Source organism: Pteronotus mesoamericanus, unplaced genomic scaffold (assembly GCF_021234165.1).
Source record: "Pteronotus mesoamericanus isolate MK-2021 breed Mesoamerican mustached bat unplaced genomic scaffold, CSHL_Meso_final contig_25, whole genome shotgun sequence".
Lineage (NCBI taxonomy): Eukaryota > Metazoa > Chordata > Mammalia > Chiroptera > Mormoopidae > Pteronotus > Pteronotus mesoamericanus.
The window spans coordinates 36,930,765-36,944,720 of NW_026555105.1; the positions used below are offsets into that span (position 1 = coordinate 36,930,765).

Genomic DNA, 13,956 nt, shown 5'->3' on the forward strand with positions numbered 1-13,956 from the left:
CCCTATTTCACACATTATACAAGAAATATTCAGGTGAATTAAAAATCAATATGTAGAATCTAAGGAGTTTTAGCAGAAAATAGAAGTAATACTTTTCATGACGTGAAGTAAAATATTCAAACCCAGAAGCTATAAAGTAAATATTGACAATATGACTACATTTAAGACTGTACAGTAATATACGTATTAAAAGTTAAAGGACAAGGTTTAAATAGGAAGATGTTTTCAACACATCTAAAACATGGTTAATAGGTTTTTAATTTTTTTTAGGGACAAAAGTTCTACAAACCTTTAATCAATAAATGGATAAAGAATACCAAAAAGTCATTTAAAGCTTTTTTAAAATAATTGAAATGGCAAGAAATATACAAAAACAGGTTTAGTTTCAACAAATAGTAAAGGAACAATTAACACATCATTGTCACAATCAGATTAATAAGTATTAAAAATATTGGTAAAATCAAGTATTGGCAACTCTGAAAGGAACTGGGTATTCATAGAAATGTTTTCTTATCTTAGAGCAGTTCCTTTAGCATTTTTTGCAGTGCTGGTTTGGTGGAGGTGTATTCTTTTAGCCTTCTTTTGTCTGGGAAACTCCTTATTTTGCCTTCCATTTTAATTGAGAGCCTTGCTGGGTAAAGCAGTCTTGGTTGCAGGCCTTTGCTTTTCATGACTTGGAATATATCTTGCCATTCCCTTCTGGCTTGCAGTGTTTCTGTTGAGAAGTCAGCTGCTAGCCATATTGGGGCTCCTTTATATGTTACTATCTCTTTCTCCCTTGCTGCCTTTAGGATTCTCTTGTCTTTGCTATTTGCCATTTTAATGATGATGTGTCTTGGAGCAAGGTTCATTGGGTTCCTCTTGAATGGGATCCTCTGTGTTTACTGGACTTGTGTGACTTTTTCTCTCCTCCAATTAGGGAAGTTTTCCATCATGACTTTCAAACAGGTTCTCTATCCCTTCCTCATCCTCTTCTCCTTCTGGTATCTCTATTATATGGATATTATTATGTTTTAGGTTGTCCTTCATTTCCCTAAATGCCTCTTCATTCTTTTTGAGTCTTGTTTCATTTTCTTGCTCTTTCTGGGAACTTTTTTCTACCTTCTCCTCCAGCTCGCTGATTCGGTCCTCAGCGTCAACTAGCCTGCTTTTGATTCCTTCTGCTGTGTTCTTCAATTCAGAAAGTGTATTCTTCATTTCCTCCTGTCTCATATCGATAGTTTCTATGTCCTTTTTCATGGTGATATAGTTTGCAGTAAGTTCCTCTAAGTTTCCCTGCAGTTTTTGGTTAATTCTCTCTGAGCTCACTGAGCTCATTGAGCTTCCTTAGAACCATTGTTTGGAACTCAATATCTGTTAGTTTATTTGCCTCTATTTCATGTAGTTGTCTTTGTGGGGATTCCTCCTTTCCCTTCGGTTGGGGGTATTTCTTTGTCTTCTCATTATTTGTGAGACTCTTCTTTTTTGCTTCTCCTTCTTCAATTGATCTGTCTTGATTTCCTGACTTTGTGCTTTGAACTTGTATGGTAGGAGACCACTGTTTTTACTTTCTGAATCTCCTTCTGATGATGTCAGATGTCATCCCTGTCTGATCTTAGGCAGTCTGTTCGAGACTTACAGGAATGTACTGTCTGTGACTGTCTCCTTCAGCTGTTAATGTAGTCACTCTGCACTCAGCAGGCCACCTTAGACAGCTCAGGGTGGGGTGGGGTCCCTCCTGGGGGCAGGGTTATTGGGTCCTCTTGTGCTGCTGCCATATGGAGGAGGAGTCCACACTGGGATTTCACTGGCTGCTCTCTTCGTCCTCTCTTGATTTACATTTTTCTGGTGACTGTTCACTGTGCTTTCAGAAGTTTCTTGCCGATCTGATCATTTCTGGCTTTCCCGGTGCATTTTGTTTACTTTATCTTTTGTTGTGTTTTACACTCCTTATTTACATGTCTTGATTTTTTTCCCCCTGTGAATGTATATTCCCTTAGTCTTACCAGTCACCTTTGCTGGCAGTATACACCTGGAGGGAGGAGAAAAGACTGGTTTCTGGCTTGTCACCCTCTTGGCAACTTCTGTAAAGTGGCTGGCTCTGGGCTCAATCATTTATCATCCTCACTTTTTTCCGCAATCAGGCAACCTCACCTCAAAGAAACTCCCAGGACATCTGGCCCCCGTGCTCCTTTACAGTTCACCTCTGCTGTCACTGCCTGGGGTTAGAGAATGCACAGGGGCTGTTCCGAGGTTGTCTGCTTTCCACCTCAGAAAGGTGTTAGCACTGTTCTGATATCACTCCTCTAGTTGGTGCTTCCTGGCAAAGTTGTTTGCCAGGAATCTATCCAGAGCAGAGGAAGTGGTCCAATCAGGAAACATCCCCATTCCCATTGTGGTGCAGGGCCTGTCTGTGCTCTAGACTGACCATTACTACCTCACCTTTGATGTCCCTTGAGGTTTCCCACAGCCTTTGTGTTCTGTCTTCCCTCTCACTTTTTGACCTCTCCCAGACTGGGTTTGGGGAAGGGACCCAGTAGCCCATCTAACTCCGTGTTTCGTTTAGAACCAGAAGTGTGAAGAGCTCTTTTACCATTTTCCAAAGTTATTTGACTTTGGGACCATTTTCCCTACCATTTTGTCATTCAACTAACGTTAAATTGAATATTTCATATGTACCAAGCACTGTTCTTTTGGGCGATACTGCAGTGAATTTAGACAGACAAGGTTTCCCACCCTTATGGACTCTGCCTTTTGATATGAGGAGCCACAAGTACTCAAAAGTATAGGAGGGAGTGTTGGGGCCATATTTTGAAACTATATACCACAGCTTTTAATTTCACTTTGAAACCTATTTTAAAGTCCTGGGAGAATTTCAGAGTTTACTTTTGAAAGTTTTGGTGTCTAGTTTGGGAAGGTAATGAGAGCAAATTATAAAAGAAGGAATATTTGCTCTTCTTCCAGTAAAGTTATTTGCTAGGCTAAGAGCAAACTGATTCTACAGAAACAACTCAAGTTTCTAAACTTTATCCAACCCTTGGTAAACCATTTTGTAAGTGTGTCTTTTAATAGTTAATTTGAACTCTTTGCTTTAAACCCTTATTGCACATGTTCTATTACTACATGACTGAAGGCCCTGGAGTGGCACTCACTGAGAACAGACATCTTCAGTCAGGTGCCCAGGGTGAAACCTACCAAGTCAGTTGGGATGCCTGCCTACGGAGCAAAGACCATATCCTCATTGACTCTGGCGGGGCTTCTCCACTATTGTGATTTGTTTTGGGGATGATAACTACTTTTATGTCACTGGAATATGTCATTGGAATAGAGACATTTTAATAAATCAGTATATAGGTACTGCAATAATTGGCCCTCATGGCTGTTTGGATAACTGTATACATTACCTTCACGAAACTAGTGCTGGTTAATATTTGTTGAATGGACTGAAGGTGTAATTCAGATAAAATGAAACCAATAGAAGCTGTAAATCCTATGCTCAATACTGCATTTCACTCACTTATACGACTTTAAACACTTTAAACTGTAAAATTTTTTAAATTATTTTGATTTAGGATGAGTTTTTATATTTAATTTTATACAAAGAGGACTATGAATTTTTTTGTTGAAACAAACTTTTAAAATATGTGATGTAAAAATACCTTTTTGATACATAAAAATGTTGTAAGGACTGATTATTTGTGGAAATTAAACCAGTCTTTTGAATAATTTTGTTTATATATAACCACTGTGTCTTTCTCATAGACTGCCTTGCCATCCAGGAAAGGATTTCGGCACCAAACCACCAAGTTTTTGTATCGTTTGGTGGGTTCGGAAGATTTGGCTGTGGACCAGAGCATTGTGAGCCCTTACACTTCTCGGATCTTGAAACCATACATCAGGTATATGGAGAAGAGCCATGATGTTGATTATGTCACGAGAAGTAATATTTGTGGTTTCTACCCCCCGCCCCCCAATTCCTCTCTCTCAGTGTGAATACGAAAACCTGTCAGCAGGAGTCAGCAAAGACAGTCTGTGCTTTGTGTCTAGCCTCAGCCTTGACTTGTTTCAGTTGTACTTTTTTGCAGAAAGGATGATCCATTGATAGAGACAGAAGAAGCAAGGATAAGTTAACTCTGTTGGATTTCATTATAACAGTCATACTCCTTGTTTTATTTTAAATTTAAAATTGTATATATTTAGTAGTCTGTAAAATAAAAAAAATGGGAGAGATGTCCCAATTGGACCTATAGTTGGACTGGATGTTGGGACAGTTTCTAATGATGAATCTAGACTGTGCTGAGAAGCAGGGCTGACATGAGAAATCCCCAGTGCTATCTTGGCTGTGATTGACAGAGCTGATGGGGGCTGAAAGGATCTTTCCGGGAGCATTTACTGCTTCCTGCCCTTTACACTAAGTGACCAGTCTTTGTTGACCATACATGCTCTGCAGCTCTGTAGTCACCTGATCACCCTTGCATAGCACTGCCTCCCAGGCAGACTCATGGAAAGGCAGTATGTGAGCCTACTCTGGTTACCCTGGTTACTGGTTGTCCCCAGCTTCCCTGGCAGTGTTGAATCTTCTGTGCCCTGGACTTTGTTTTGGTGAGAGCATTCATAGGGCTAAATTAGGATGCTGTTTCTGTTTCCTCATTCTGTTCATAAGGCTCACCAGCACCAGTAGAGTTCATGGTGGGTGCAGAGGAGTTTGGTCTAATGTAATGTTTAAAGAATGAATTTTAAATTCATATCCAAAAGTACTATTGCTGTTGTCAAGCTAGTTATCATATAAAGTAGTACAAATTAGTTCAAAATTTCAAGCAGATCAGAGAGTTTACATGAATCAAATGGTTAGGAGTAACACTGGGTATGTTTTTGACTTGAATTTGTTTATCTTCTGTGGTACTGGAGGCGTGATTATGAAACAAAGCCACCCAAACTGCAACTCCTGTCACAGATTCGTTCCCATCTGCACAGAAGTGACCCTCACTGGACTCCAGAACCCGATGCACCTCTCGATTACTGCTATGTCCGGCCAAATCACATCCCAACGATAAACTCTATGTGTCAGGAGTTTTTCTGGCCTGGTATGTTCTCCCCTTTTCAAACTGGGCAGGACAGTTTTCTGTATACTTAAGTTTAGTAATTTTTGAAATTACTCTATGCCATGTGACCCTAATACCTTTACTCATGATTTTATGCAGTTTGTCTCTACTAATACAGAAATATTAAAATATAAATACCTCTTTTCTTTCCTAAGATCAAGAATAAGCCTGCATTTAAAGTAATAAACAGTGTTTTTGTTTGTTTCTCTTCCCTGTTTTCCTCTGCTTCCAGAATAAAAGATTCATCCTGTTTGCTTCTACATATGTTTAGATACCAGGTAATGTCTATCAGCCATACACAGACTGGTATCCAGGGCATTTGGACACTTGATTTTGCTTAATAATTCTGTGTGTTGTTTATTTAGCTGTTCCTTAGAGAGTGATAGTATAGTCAAAAAATGTTTTTAAAAAGCCAAATACCCCAATCATAGACTTTAACCCAATATGATTTGTCATTTTATCAGCCTTAATATACTATATCTGAACACCCAAGCCATCAATTAAAAGAGCACATTTTCATTGTTAAATATAATTTAACACACTTTTTGTGGATCTGCTTTACCACTGTGCTTTGAAATATAAACAAAATATTATGTCTTCTAGAGGTTGGATAAGACTTCATCAGGATGAGACCTTTGTCATCTTTTTTGTCTGGTAATCATGTCATAGTGCATGTGGTGGCAGAGCTGTGGGAGCGGTATGGGGGCTGAAAGGATCTTTCCGGGAGCATTTACTGCTTCCTGCCCTTTACACTAAGTGACTTCCTTACTTACACTGTGCAAGGACTCATTTTTTATTTCACCTTTTTATTGTAAAATGTAGCATTTGTACAGAAGAGCTTATAAATTAAGTATGTCTGAGGTAAAGAATACAATGATGTGGATACTCTCAGGGGATTTATACTCCAGCTCTGTGAGGTCTAGGTACAGTCTCATCTTAAACATTGTAAAACTGAGGCCAAGACATTTAGAGATGTTCCAGCTGATACACGTGGCCAGGCAGGCTGAATTGAAAACCAGGTGTGTCCAGTTCTGAACATGTTCGCTCTACTAACCACTCTATCCTGTCTCTCCTCTTTTAACATATGTACTTAGGAAAATGATGTTAATTTTGGTATATTCTGAAATTCACTTTTAGTTTTACGATCTGAATGTGTGGTGTGTATGGTAATATCTTCGTCTCGTTTTGTTTTGTTTTTTAGCATGCAGGTGCAGCTGTAAGTACAGACTGAACAGCTTCGTGTTCATTAATTCTAAAAGGCACATGGTTTTGAATCTCCAATTGTTTCTTTTCTTTAGGCATTGACCTATCCGAGTGCTTGCAGTACCCAGACTTCAGTGTTGTTGTTCTGTATAAAAAAGTCATCATTGCTTTTGGCTTCATGGTTCCCGATGTGAAGTACAATGAAGCTTACATTTCATTTCTGTTTGTCCATCCTGAATGGAGAAGAGCAGGGATTGCAACTTTCATGATTTATCATCTCATTCAGGTGTGTTGTTTGTGCTCATTTTCTATACACTTGCTTCTGGGCTCTTTGGGAGAAGTGGAGGGGGGTGGATCAGAGCAGGGCCCTCCCAGCATGGCCCAGCGGAATATGAGACTGAGCGTCAATGCCAGTCACCATCATTCTCCACAAGATGGGTTGCCCTTGGGTTTTTAGAAGCTGCCAGTGTGTTCTGGTGTGTTACATGATACCAATTTTTTTTATTATATTGTTTTTTTCTTTTTTTATAGTATATATTTAAAAGGCAGTATCTTTTGTATGTGAATTTGTAATAGAAGATGCATATTGCACTTTTTTTTTACTTCTGTTGGTGTGTACTGTTTATATAGTTTGTGCTTCTTGTGATGAACATAACTTTTCTTTACAAAAGACAAAACAAAACACACAGACAAAATCCGCCCCTCTGAAATATGATTGCTATTTAGATCTAGGTTTTAAAGAAGCCAGTTTGTGAATATGTATAGTAAATAAATGAGAAAATATCAAAAGTAAAAGCCGGAAGCACTTACACTGTCCACATTGGTAACGCTGCTTCTCTTAGAATCAATCAGTGCCACCATGACTCAGACAAGGAAGTGGAACTAAGATTTTTAGTTTTTAAGTATTTTAAAACATCTTACCTAAGCTGTATCTATCAACAGTACATATTTTGTGATTCTTGATTGCTTTTCGTCTTACTATCACCATATAAGCTGGTATGAACCTTTTAAGACTTGATTCTAATAACAAATTATAATCCATCCTTTGATAATATCTATATAACCTTTGAAGAAAATATACCATGTATTTATATACTAACATCAGAAAAACATGCAAGGATTTTATTTCACCCAGAATTTTTCAGGTAACTTATTTAGAAACAATCTGGTATAGTTGATTTTGTGTTACTGGTCTAGATTCTTTTTGGTTTGAGATTTTTTTTTTAATTATTGAGGTATAATTGACATACAACATTATATTAGCTTCAAGGGTACAACATGATTCCTTTTTTGTATATACCGCAGAATGATCACTACATTAAGTCTAGTTAACATCCATAACCAAACATAGTTTTAAAATTTTGTTTTTCTTATTACAAGACCTTTTAAAATTTATTCTCTTGGCAACTATAAGAGATTTACAAATACTTGATTTGTATCAAGTATTTAATACAGTATTATTAGCTGTAGTGCCATACTATACATTCCATTCCATTCCATGACTTACTTATTTTATAACTGGAAGTTGGTATTTTTTGATTCCCTTTACCTGTTTTGTCCACCTTCTCACCCCACTTGTGGCAACCACCAGTTTTTGTATCTATAAGCTTGGTTTTTAGAATTTCTTTTAAATGGAGGATGGAGTTGATAAAATGTTGTTTTCCCTATTTTTAATGAAACTTGCTCAGTAATTCCAAGTGTTGGCCAGAACCTTGAGAACTGTCTTCTAGAAATTGCTTTCTTCTCACCTCTCTCAACAGTTAACATGTGCTACCTTGTGTTGTCTTGAAATGAGATCTTCTCAGTTATTTCCACCATGCCCCCTTTTTCTCTGCCTACTCCACTCACAGAATTGACCTCTACTCTGTGTTCATTCTTCTAACCTAGCAGAATGCCTACAGGATTTCTGCCTTTCCCTTCACTGGCAAGGGCTTGAGGGCAGGGCACAGATGACAGTGTGATGTGTGTGCTTGACACAAGGTCTGGTCCAGTCAATTCTTACAGAGCATTTCCTGGGTGGGAGGAAGAGTTTTCATTTTTGTATGTGAGTGCCTGGCCCCTAGCCAGACCACACAGCCAGGCCCAGACACAGTCCTGCTCAGTAGTACTCAGTGATGGTCATGGTCAAACTGCATATTTGCAGTAGAAGGAATACTAGCCTTACCACAGGACACACTCTTGTCCTTGGTATAATAGTAGTTCTTTCTTGTCTGACAATGACTTTGGATGTAGAGTGTGAATTCAACAGAAAATAGAAGGCAGCTGTCTACTTTTGACAGAGCTCTTAAGTAGAGGCCTTGGGAGAACCAGGAAGTAAGTATGAACTCTCAGGGACCCATCACCATCAGTATTTCAGTGCCTTCTTCATTAAAAACAAGTTGTTTATTTATACTACTTTTGGGGTACTGTAGTCTGTGTAGCTAATTAAAGAATCTAAGCACTTGCTTTGTATTGGTAGAATGATTATTACTCTTTCCCTAGGATTGAGCCTAAATACAAGATGAGTGGAAAAATACAAGATGAATAGGAGAAAGCCTGAGGGAAAAACGAGTAGGTGAAGAAACTCTTTTAAGTAGGTAGGTAGTTTTGGAAGCTGGAGAAGTCAGAGACTCAGACTTTACAACACCTAGCAACAGCTGGAAACTGAATGACATTTTGCCACTGATCAAAACATTCACTGAAGGATTCATCAACATTAAGGAAACTAATAGTATATGGAGTGTTGTATCCTAAATACAAAAATCTCAGTTCTGAGAAGTGAATTCTGTCAGTTTTGGGGAGGGATGGGAGATAGACTTTGCGATTCTGAAGGTCTATATAGATTCTTCAAGTTTTAGAATTGAATGAAAGTCTTAATATTTCACATATGTCACATTATTTAACATCTAGTCTTTAAAAGCATGGCTTACTTGTTCACTATTTCTTCAAGATTGATATAGTGTTTGGTATAGGTATGTTTGATATATTTCAGTGTAATTGAATTATAAATAATATGGTTAACAATAAAATATCTCCCTTGGCCCTTTGCTTCAGCGGAAAAAAAAAACACTCCATATACTATTAGTTTCCTTAATGTTGATGAATGCTTCAGTGAATGTCTTGATCACTGAAAATGTCATTCAGTTTCCAGCTGTTGCTAGGTGTTGTAAAGTCTGAGTCCCTGACTTCTCCAGTTTCCAAAACTACCTACCTACTTAAAAGAGTTTCTTCACCTACTCGTTTTTCCCTCAGGCTTTCTCCTATTCATCTTGTATTTTTCCACTCTTTTGGCAGACCTGCATGGGCAAGGATGTAACCCTTCACGTCTCAGCAAGCAACCCTGCTATGCTACTGTACCAGAAGTTTGGATTCAAGACCGAGGAATATGTTTTAGATTTTTATGATAAGTATTACCCCTTGGAGAGCACGGAGTGTAAACATGCTTTCTTCCTGAGGCTCCGACGCTGATGTGACTTGATACAGCTCTTCACGGAGAAACACATATACTGTTAGAGACAGGTCTTCACATAGACCTTACTCATTTCACTGTGAGTTCTAATCTCTACGATTAGACATTCATTCAGTCTCCAGCCGAGCTGAGAAAAGAGGTGGGCGATGGAATGAATAGTGAGCAGCCCAACAGCAAAATCGCTTTCCAGTTCTTCCTGGTGAGGCCATTGACCCACATCTTGGGACTCCACAGTTAACTAACACTGAAAGATGTTGCTCTCCTTCCACCGGACAGTTTTTAAGAATAAGAGTATCTAAACTGATATTCTTGGTGAGAGCGAATCTGTCCATCCTAATTTAAAGGATGAGCAAATGTGATTGCTGTTAAAGATTCATACAGTGTCTGAGAGGCACTATCCTGTCCTGGGATGATGAGGGATTATGAGATGGTTATCTAAAGGAATGCCAACCCTTTTCCCATCCTTGATGTGTTGTCATTGAACCTAGCAGGACTTCTAAGTCACTGAGGTACTGTTGTCTCTGTCTGACTTTGGTCACAGTCAGAATAAACTAAATGTTGTGTCTTCACATTGCTTCACCTGTTCTGTTAGCATCTCCCACCAAGGGCTTGGTCTGGGAATAGAGGGTCTCGGTTTCCCCATGCCTGTGAAGTTGGCTTGGTGTTGAGTGGCTGAGTGGCCTGCATTTAGATTGATTGCACCACTGGGTGGAAGTGTGTAGTGGTGGAAGGAGAATTGGTGTAAGGAGAAAAGACTTACATTGTCTTTAGGATCAGGCTGTTTGGTGTGTGGGGGGTGTCGGAGACAGACTCTCAATCAGCTTTTGCGGGATCCAGCAGGAGCATTTCCGAAAGTATTAGCTATTCTCAAATAAAAATCTTTGCTTGTAACAGCCAGATCTTCAGTCTAATCATTTTGCTTTCAAACTTTAATTAAGAGCAATGGCTCTTAGCTTTTTGGGAATGGATCCCTTTGAGAATCCAAAGAAAGCTGAATACTCTCTAGAAAACTGTCAGACACATTTTAGTTTTGCATCAGAGATCTGTGGACCCCAAGTTAAAAGCCTCTGTTCTACAGGCTATAGTTAGAGCCAGCTGGAATCTTTTTTGTTCAAGGGAAAAGCATTGCGCCCTCATGTGACCACAGTGTGAAAGTTGTCACTCGTCTCTTGCCAAGGTTCCGGGCTCCCCAGCACTTGGCCCAGGACTGGACAGAGTCACTCATTTGCCAGGTTCACTAAAGCAATGATAGCCTGCCTCCAGAGAGTGAATCCTCTGGACTCTGTCACCTTCCTTCCCTTCCAGAGAGCTAAACCAGCACTTCCCAGCCTGACCCTGCAAGGACCCAGCAGAGAGGGTGGGATCAGCTGTAACCTGACACTCACTCATTAACTCTTTAGGTGTAACTGTTTTAATGTTAAAATAATGGATTTTTTTTTTTTTTACCCCGAAGCTTTAGGTAGTGTCGACACTCCAGGAAGATGCGCAGTTTGAGCCTCTGCACAGAGATGCTCCTAGGTTACATGGACATGCACCACAGAGCTGCATGCTCCTTTTCCTCAGCAATGATACTCCAGGGCTCAAGACAGACCTGTCTTCACTTAATCTTTTTAGATTTTTTATTTACATTTTATTCCATAATCAAGATAAATCATAATTTAAAAGCCACGACATTTTCAAAAGGTAAAGGAGACTTTGTGTTACAGCTGCATCAGTAAAACAGACATAGGTCTAAAATGCAACACTAAACAGATGTGCTTGTCCCATGGTGGAATAACTATATAACAGTTACACATACAAATTCACTAAAGATTGAGACCAGGCAAATAACCTTTTGAAACAAACTTCCCAATGAATAGAGACATGTTGCAAATAATTTCTATTAATATTTTACTGCAAGATGGAAAAATCTCCAAAGTACAGTATTTTGCCTCATGTTTCTATGTACATTATACATGGGATTATTATTCCCATGGTATGTAATCATTATACCCATGTATAATATACATCTTTATTTGTCCCTCAAAAATTTGGGCAAAAAATTGCACATTATAAACAGCAAAATTCGGTAACTACTAACTCAAACTGCCCCCCCCTTTATTTAATGCACCTGGTCTTGGCATTTGTCTTCCTCAGGCACATACAAATCTATGCTCAGAAATGCCACCCTAATTCCCCAAGGACCTCAGCAGAAACTGTTAATGAGCCTGTATGCAGTCCTCATGTAGAACCTCCAGGGAAATCAAGAGCCCAATAAAAGCAGCAGCATTTCTTTAAACAATTGTTTTAACTGTAGAATGAGCTTTGATAGGCCATGTGCATTTCATAAACTGAAATATTGTCTTAATATCTTTCTGTTTTTTTCTCGGAAATGTTAAATAGGTTATTTAAGTAAAAAAAAATTTGCAGAAACAATGAAAAACAAAAATTCAAAGAGTTTATGCCAAAAAGCAAACCAGTCCTTTGCAGCGTAATGAATTGTTTCTGGGCTATGAAGCCATGTAAAGGGCAACCAGGCAGTAGATGGTCCCTCCCATGGTGGCTCAGGCAGCCCTCATTTCAGGTGGATAGACACACCATTGATGTCTGGAAAAAGTTTTGCAGCTCAGGAACTTTGTTTTTCCCAGCATAATATACACTATAATTGGAAATCAGTTTAGTTGGTGTGGCAAATATGATAGGCGGTGCTTATGTGGAAACCATAGGCTTTAATCCCTGTGAGCTATCAGTGTGAAAAGCCCACACTCTGGCCAGTTTCTGTGTGATGCCCTCTGTCTATTCACAGCCACTCCCTGTCTTCACTTTAAGTGACACCTTATAATTCAGGTCATTTTGAGAGAAAACTTCAAGGTGAAATGAGTAACAGTTGAAAAGGAAACATACTACTATTATGTTTACATTTGGTCAAAATGTCTAGTACTGTAGTTAAACTGAGTGTGGCTAAAGGCTAAATTATGTTAAAAAAAAAAAGGCATTAAACTTCAAGTGGGATGAAAAGCAAAGGCCTGATCTCAGAGGTTCTTGGAAGAGTAAGAATTATTAGGAACTTAGGTCTCTGGGGTTTAAGCTTTGGGTGGTGGCCTCGTGTCTCCATATAGCAGCAGAACACTTGGCATTTCCAGAGACAGAGTTAGAGTGGAAACGAAAGTTTATAAGACATTGAGCAGACACAATCTAGGTGCTAAAAATATGAAAATAATGGCATTTCCTACTGAGCTCTTAACTTCTCCCAAAGACTCCACGAGGTGGTGCTGTAATGTTCTCTATTTTATGGAGGAGAAGACTGAGGCTTGAGAGGTTGAATAACATAGGACAAAGAGTGGGGACTGCTCCCATCTGTGCTGGCCCTGTCCAGTCTGTGTGTTGTGTGAAATGGAGGAGGAGTTCTCCCAGGCCAAAGGGTCCTTGGACCCAGAATGGGGACCTGTGATTCTGAGCTGAGCCAGTCACCTCCCACCTTCAGTGTGTATGGATATTTCTTTGTTGGTCTCCCAGGTAAGGGTTCATACCTTGAGGTGGTTGTGTGCAAAGGCAAGTATGAGTATGATTGTTTTTCAGGGGAGGGGCCTAAAGCTTCAACAGATGTTGAAATGGGTGTGTGAGCCAAAAAGTAACAAACTCAGGATTGGAGGAGGGAAATTTCTAGAGCAGGCTGGATGGTGTGGCAAAGTTGCAAAAGGAATGACTCAGCAACTACCTTTAATATGTTTTGTTTTTCGTTAACATAATTTCAGGTTCGATGGAAAATTTGCAAAAGAGGACAAAGAATTCCCCAATACCCTTTATCCCTGTTCCCTAAATAGTATTTTACACATTTGCTTTTTTCTTGCTCTCTTTACACACCTCATACACACGTGCACACGCTGTGCTGAACCATTTAAAAGTAAGTTGCAGATACCATGTCCCTTTACCCTTAATATTATGGTGTGCATTTCTTAAAGTAAGAAATGTTCTTAACCTCGCCACAGTACAATGGTCAAAATCAGGTAAGGTGACATTGACACCATGGTGTTACCTGATCTACAGACCTAATTCAGATTTCATTAGTTTTTCTAACACTGCCCTTTATAGCATAAGAAAATCAAGATAAGTGTTGTGTTCAGTTGTCAGACTTCTTTAGTCTTACAATCAGAAACTGCCCTGGTCTTTGTTAATGTGGACATTTTTTACAAGTACTGGCTAGTTGATTTGCAGAGTGTCCCTGAACTTGGGGGTGCCTGTTGT

General features: G+C 39.1%; 1 protein-coding gene across 4 annotated transcripts in view; it reads left to right on the forward strand.

The window, feature by feature from the left end:
• Nucleotides 1-13,956, forward strand: part of KAT14 (lysine acetyltransferase 14) — a 93,165-nt gene that overhangs the window by 40,259 nt on the left and 38,950 nt on the right. For 2 of the 4 annotated variants that reach the window (XM_054574100.1, XM_054574102.1), the window contains exons 7-10: nt 3,742-3,878; nt 4,888-5,063; nt 6,380-6,570; nt 9,558-10,622. In XM_054574100.1, the coding sequence (XP_054430075.1) occupies nt 3,742-3,878; nt 4,888-5,063; nt 6,380-6,570; nt 9,558-9,731 (678 nt within the window). In that variant the 3' untranslated portion in view covers nt 9,732-10,622. Of the gene's footprint in view, nt 1-3,741; nt 3,879-4,887; nt 5,064-5,313; nt 5,360-6,379; nt 6,571-9,557; nt 10,623-13,956 lie in introns of those variants that run through there. The other 2 variants (XM_054574104.1, XM_054574103.1) reach the window with 2 other exon arrangements.